The sequence below is a fragment of the Pristis pectinata genome, chromosome 5 (genome assembly GCF_009764475.1).
Source record: "Pristis pectinata isolate sPriPec2 chromosome 5, sPriPec2.1.pri, whole genome shotgun sequence".
NCBI lineage: Eukaryota > Metazoa > Chordata > Chondrichthyes > Rhinopristiformes > Pristidae > Pristis > Pristis pectinata.
Window position 1 is genome coordinate 108,766,117 of NC_067409.1, and position 7,262 is coordinate 108,773,378.

Genomic DNA, 7,262 nt, shown 5'->3' on the forward strand with positions numbered 1-7,262 from the left:
ATGTTTATCGTCAGGGATCCACTGAAGGATGTAGATGTGTACATAACTTCAGGTTTCTCATGTTACTCATTTACTTCCTCAAAACTGATTATTTGTTTGATTCAAGGTCTTCCTGTGTGAGTTGAGTTGGTAGACAGTTATGATGTTTTTTATGTTTCTTGCATCCTTTAACTAATACTCAACAGATGTTCAGTTGGAAAAGTGCAGATTTCAAAACACTTCTTATTATATACCATAAAGCATACATCCTTGTTGAAATTTCCTGAAAAGATTAAATGGATAAGAAAGGCTCAAATTAGTTGTTATTGTATTTAATTTTTAGCATGCAAGTGCATTTCCAACAGTAGGGATTATCTGCAGATCCAAATAGATGAACATAAGGTAGTGGTTTGGATAATGGTAACAACCTATCAGCATGTCAACAAGAAGTGCACTCGTCTATCACTTTCAATGCCCAAAGTTATTCATGGAGGCAAAACTAAACAAAACACAGATGAAGAAAATATTCAGAGGGCAAAACAAAATCCTGTTCAAACATTGATATTAGAAATAATCTTGAAAAACAGCAGATAGAGAGGCAGAGAATTTCAGCAAAAATGCCCCAGGATTTGGGACTTGAGCTACTGAAGAAACAACCATTAATGATCAAGCAAACAGGAGAGAGGATTTCACAAGGCAGAAAATGGAGGGTTGGAGAACTTTGGAGGTGTTTGGTGCAAATACGAGAACATAGAACAGTACAGCACAGAACAGAACTAGGAAAGGAGGAGAGAGCAGGATCCAAGTGTGGGTGAAGCAATTTAAACACAAGCACGACAATTTACACAAATGTAAAATATATCTAATATTCTATGTGCAGATGTCTCAGATTCCCAAATGTGGCAAATGTCACATCACAACAAACTTGAGCAATTATCACAGATAAAATTACTGAAAATATCTGCATTTTTGGTTAGCAGACTTCCTATAATCTTCAATCAAAACAAATGTTAACAGACATTTAAGATAAAAAACATTGATTATTCATTGAATCTCCGCCATTTCCTAATTGTTTAATTAATAGTCTTTAACCTGACTAGACTGAACTTAATTTGTTTGCCTGAAATTACCTTTCACTACTGAAAAGCTATTTAAGTGCATGGACAAGAACACAGTTTACTGTTCTTTCCCTCTTTGATGCTTTCAGGGTGAGCCAATTTGATATAGAATGGAAATAATTTAAAATTATCAATGCTAATTACAGAACTTACATTTCTTTGGTAGCTTACTCTAAGCAACTGTTTTGAACTCAATGGAGTTCCTGAAGTTCAGCGTGATAAACTGATAAATGGAATTCTGCTGATGTTTGCCAGCTAATTCAATTATGGATCTTCGGAAGTCAAGTCGCCCAAATGCTAACAAAATGATTCAAAACAACATTCCCTGTGATTATCAGCAAAGGTCAGGTCATCTTCTGCCTCTTCCTTGAGATAAGTTTGAATGTACAAGATGCATACATGACTGAAATTCCATTTGTAACTGGATAAATTTGCAATAATTTCTACTGATCTGTCAAATGGTTTGCAATTCCTGATCTTGCTGTGAAATTCTGAGCAAACTGTGTGAAACATCCTTCTGAAGGCATGGGCTTCCTATGGCAAATAAACAGTTTTACAAACAAGCCCCCTGATGCTGTTGTTGGTACTTTTGGTGACAGGCCATGTCACAAATGACATACAGAACTATGCAATACATGCAGTTGTATCCAAATGGGGAGTTATTGGACCTTGGGCTTTGTAAATAGGAAAGACAGAGCAAAGGACTTTAAAAAAAACACTAGCTCGACCTTAACTGGAATCATGTGTCCGATACAGGGCACCTTATTTTAGGCAGGCCTAAGGTGGGATGTTTACAGGAATAGTACCAGTGAAGCTGGGATTGCTCTCCTTCAAGGACAGATGGTTATGGGATGATTTAATGCAGTGTTCAAAATTATGAAGCATTTTGATAGAGTAGTCTTTTTCCTGTGGCAGATTAGCTGATTACCATAAATCAGTGCCATCTGGTTATTAGCCAAAGGACCAGGGAAACATTGAGGAGACCTTTTGTTTTAAAATCTAGCTGCCTCCAGTGATCAGGAATGTACTGCCTGAGAGGATGTTCAATTATAATTTCCAACTAATTGAAAAGCTATTTCAAGGAGCTAGCATAGCCATGATAGAGCAAATTGCCATTTTCTCTGTTGTACAACTCCATTCAGCTGCTGAGGAAAAGCTATTTAAGCTTCCTGACTCTCCAAAGGCATAAAGTCTACTGGCTCTACTTACAAAGAATTCAAGGTCAATCAGCTTAGGTACCACTTGGTGAAGGAAATATGTGAAACAGAAGATGATTGTTTAGTTCCATGTCAGAAAACAACAAAACTATTTTTCCTTCTTCCTATTCAAAGTGTTCAGGTACTTGAGAAACCATTATGAGAACAGATGCATAGAAAAATAGATACATAGATCTTATGTAGGAGTTTTCAACTGATACATTAAATTATTTGTAATGTACTTCAATATGTTGCAGTACTAGCCATTCAGTTTCTACCAGATGAAAACCTTTACGTCAAAAATGTCAGATGGAGTAAACTCACAGGCTTGACTTTGAAGAGCTTGTAACTTATTATTTTACCAAATATATAGCCAATCACAAGAAAAAAAAAGAAAAACACACATTATGGGACGCTCATTACTTTTATGAAACTGTGGTGCACTGCTCACCATGAAAACCTCTGAAATGATAAATATTGCATGTTGCTTTCAAATGCCCTTTATTCTACCATGTATAGTTATGCCTAATCCCAATAATAACACTGAATAAAATGTGAAACACATGGGCTTAGCTTTAACAGTCTGGATTTGACACAAGGCAAAAAAAATGTGGTTATCTTACTGTAAGAGAGCCAGTTTTATAATCTTTTGACATTTTTCCTTCCAAGTCAGAAGATTTGTAGGTACAGACCTCCGATCAAGATATTTGAGTGCATAAAGCTAGGCACACATTCCAGTGCACATCAAGGGAGCTCTGCTTTATCTGAGATGCCACCATTCAGATGAGGTATTAAATGAAGGCTTCATCGATCTGTTCGGGTGAATGGAAAGATATCATACATCCCTTTCCAAAGCCGAACAGTGTAGTTTTGGTGTCCAGGCCAACATTTGTTTCTCAACCAACAATACAAATCTGGTTACTTAAACCATCCTTCTGCATAAATTGTCTGTTTCCCTTACATTAGGACCATAAACATTTAAAATTCACATTGGCTTTGAATGTTTTCTGAAGTCATTGAAAACACAATATTGTGGCAAATTCTTTCTTTACTCTTACTCAAAAGTAACAGACATTGTCAAACAATATTATCATCTTTTGTCAAGCAATTTCTTTTTCAACCCTAAAGGTACTATTGAAACCATATGTTGGTTGGACAATACGCTGTGGGTAACCCCAGCAGCACTCTGTACTTAAGATCATGCATTGCCAGTCAGAATTAACATGTCAAAGTAATAACAGGACATCATGTTGTTTTTTTAGTTTAATCATCCTTGAGTAATGACTTTCTAATGATGAGCACTAATCTCCATACCGTTGCCCGATATCTTCCCTCCTTAAATTAATGTCCATGAGTCGATCTGACTGAAAGTCCATCAGATCTGCCTCATTGAGTTGATACATGACTGATCGCGATCTGTTGGTCTGGAATCCTGCACAATCTCCCGCTGAGACCCCAGAACCCATGGAGCGCAGTGGCCGGCGGGTGGAGTACATCCGCCGCACATTGACTGGGGCTCTTTTCCTTTGCAGCTTTCTCAGCACCTTGGACATCCAGATGATGAGCCCCAGCAAAACCAGGAAAGCATTGGTGCCTGACAGAATCAAAATGAAATGCTGCACATCCAGAGGACCTTTGTTCAGAGGCAAGGTAAGGACACCAAGGCAGTGGTCGCGAGATGCCACCTGACACACATGCTCTGCGATGACACTTTCTAGGCATACGATATAAGGGGTCTCCTCCCGCAGCTCTCTCAACGTGACCCATTCCGACTTATCCTTGACATATATGAAGCGATGGAATGTCACCGATTGACCAAACCTGTCAAAGAGCACACGGAAATGCACAGTATTCCTGAAGCCTGGATGTGCCACTTTCCATCTGATGGTGGCGGTGGATGAGGTGACCTCCTCCACTGTCAGGTTGGTAATGTAGAGCTTATTGAACTCGCAAGGGTCTGTTATCAGCGGCTTTTGCAGCACTTTATCCTTGGCTTTTAGGAGATAATACCGCTCCGATTTCGAGGAAATGGGGAAAGTGGTATAAGGAGTTAAAATCTCCAAGGTCTCCCTGGCTGTGATCAGAGATACTGGGGCTTCCCGTTGACTTGGGCTGCCTGTAACTGATTTGGTCGGCATGGGCTGTAGAATGAGATGTTTACTTTTAGGCAGTAGGCTAGTGACTGTAGTAGGTAGAGAGGATGGCTTCTGCTCCCCACCTATATTTCTGTCAGTGTGCATGTTGTCTGGATCCAGGATGCGCTCCTGGTCTGACTGAACATTGACTTGGTCCGCACTTAGGGTTCCATCAACCACAGAGCCTTTGGAAAAGTTTAACAACGACTGCTCTTTATGAGAATAACACATCTCTGAATCCGTCAAGTAATCCAGATACTTCCCGTTCAAACTGATGGGGTTATTACACAGGACAAACACAGTGAGTAGCCTGCCCTCAGCATGTGCCAAATTCATCCAGCGCTTCAAGCCTTTGAGCCTGCAATTGCACGTCCAATTATTGTTGCTCAGATCAAGGCTGTATATAGAGTTGGTAAACGCAAAGGTTTCTCCAGGTAAATAGGTCAAACGATTGCTTTTCAGCTTCAATACCCTGAGAGCTGTCAGCTGTTTAAATGCCTGTGGGTGGACACTGGTGATCTGGTTGTGACTAAGATCTAATTGTTCTAACTTCACCAGAGGGTCCAGCAGTTTATTTGGGATTTCTCTCAGTAAGTTACCATCAATAAACAGCTCCTTCAACCCATGGAGGCCTCGAAAGGCTTCAGAACCAATGTGAGAAATTTTGTTCTTGCTGAGAGACAGTCTAGAGAGTTTCTGTAGCATTTGGAAAACTCGGTTTCCAATGTATTTGATATCATTTTCATCTAGGATCAAAGTTGTCAGTGAGCTCAGGTGTACAAACACAGCACCGTTGTGTAATGAAGTCTGGTTATTCTTGGCGAGGTTTAAATATATAAGCTTCCTTAAATTTATAAAGGTACTCCCACTGATTACATGGATCTTGTTTGACTCTAACTGCAAGTAAAGAAGGTTACCCAAGTGTTTGAAGATTGCATCTTGCAAGGTCTCCAAAGAGTTTCCATCAAGTCTTAACTTAACTAAATTTTCTAGGTGTGAAAAGACATTTTGATTCAGCTTCTTCAAACTATTGTTATTCATATTTAAAAGCCTCAGTCTCCGGAGATAATTGAAAGCGTTGGCAGGTATGCTTGAGATTATATTATTTCCCAAGTACAGCTCCTCCAGTCTTGAAAGTTTCTCAAAAGTTTTTGGATGAATGCGTTCAATCTTATTATATTGCAAGTCCAATCGAAGCAACCTGGTAAAGCTGGTGAAATCGAAGTCCGAGATATTGCTGATAAAATTGCCCCCTAGGCTGTAAGTAAGGACTTCCGCAGCATTTTGCCGGGCTTCTGGGACAGCCCGGAGACCTCGGTTTGCACAGAGCAGATGCTGATGCTGACAGTCACATCGCTCAGGACAGAAAGTGTTGGCGGAACAGATCAAACACAGAAACATCAGCCAGACCATCCGTAAGCTTTCCATCCCCAATGGTCAGCTGCCTTGGATTTTATTATCCTTTGCATTCCCTCTTCCATGCAGGGCTTTTGCCTGGTTTGAACAGTTCAGCAGACACAATGGTGATGCAAACACACAGCTCCTCGCATCAATGCCTTGCTAAATACATGCACGAGGATGAAATCTCCCAGTTAACTTCTTTTGCAGACTTCATTTGGAAATACAATTAAATCCCCCTGGTTGTCTAAGAGGCCAACATCAGCAAAGATCGCTGCCACCACTTACTCCACAGGACAGCATCAAAACTGTGCCCCTAATGGTTGAGGCTCGCGGTCCTGAAAGCAGCAAGACACAAACAAGGAACTTTGGACAGGGACAGATTTAGAAAATGCATAAATATATGCCAAGAAAACAGCCGGAAATTTGTACTTCCCTGCATTTCCCTCAAGAGACTTCAGCAAAAAACGCAGATGTGTTTATGCAAAGGTCGAGCAGGGAGTGGGAGTGGTATAATATCGAGATACACTGTCCAGGACACTTTCACTGCCGGTGGCTTCAAGGAATCTGCAAACACACAACAGTGTGCTTCAGTTAGAATAAAACTCATGTGCTTCACATTAAAATGTTTTCTTTAAAACCTTAACTCATACGTTTGAAAGTAGTGAAGACCATTATTTCCTCTGATCTATTGTTCCAATTTTGGATGGAACCCAATCCATAATTCGAACTCAAAAATCTGAACTCTCCTTTCTTGAAATCTTTACAAGTAATACACTGCTCCAATCAAAGTTAATACTCCTTAGGAATCTCTAGTTAAAGATCTAGAAAGATAATAATTAAGACTTTATAATCACAATTTTAATATCAAATTAGATAGTAGAAGCCATTAAAAAGGGAACTGATAGTTAAACTACTCTGCAATAAGTTGGTAAAATATGGTTAAGGAGAATCTTCCAGACATTAACATTGTTTTACCAAGTAACAAACAGAACTGGTATCCTTAAATGTGGATTATCTGGATTTACCTGTTTTTCATAATTCCACTGCAAATTCCAACCAAATGCCATTCCCCCACTAATTCACATTTGACTGATTTCACAGTTTACACTGCAATAAACAATCTCCAGGAAAGTTATTGCATTTAATAGTGCCTGTTTATAAAGATGTCTATCTGTAAGCTTTTGCTAGCAAATGTATCCATCTGGATGTTCAACTTCATTGTTGCTGAATCTGGCAAGTAGCAATTAATTACATTCCTGTTGTGAATGGTTTGGCTGAGCTAACAACTGACTTCAGTTAGACTAGGATAGGTGGGACTGTCCAAAGAGGAATTTAAGGAAATACTTAGCAAAGCCTAGATATAAATGGTAGTTCCCAATCCAGCTTTCTCATAAAGGCACTTTAGGAAAATGGGTATTTCTGTTGCTATTTTA

General features: G+C 39.4%; 1 protein-coding gene across 1 annotated transcript; it reads right to left on the reverse strand.

Moving 5' to 3' along the window:
• Nucleotides 1-3,594: 3,594 nt before the first annotated feature.
• tril (TLR4 interactor with leucine-rich repeats) lies at nucleotides 3,595-5,841 on the reverse strand. Its single transcript, XM_052016975.1, has one exon. The coding sequence runs from the start codon at nucleotides 5,839-5,841 to the stop codon at nucleotides 3,595-3,597; it is 2,247 nt and encodes a 748-aa protein (XP_051872935.1).
• Between the last annotated feature and the right edge of the window lie 1,421 nt (nucleotides 5,842-7,262).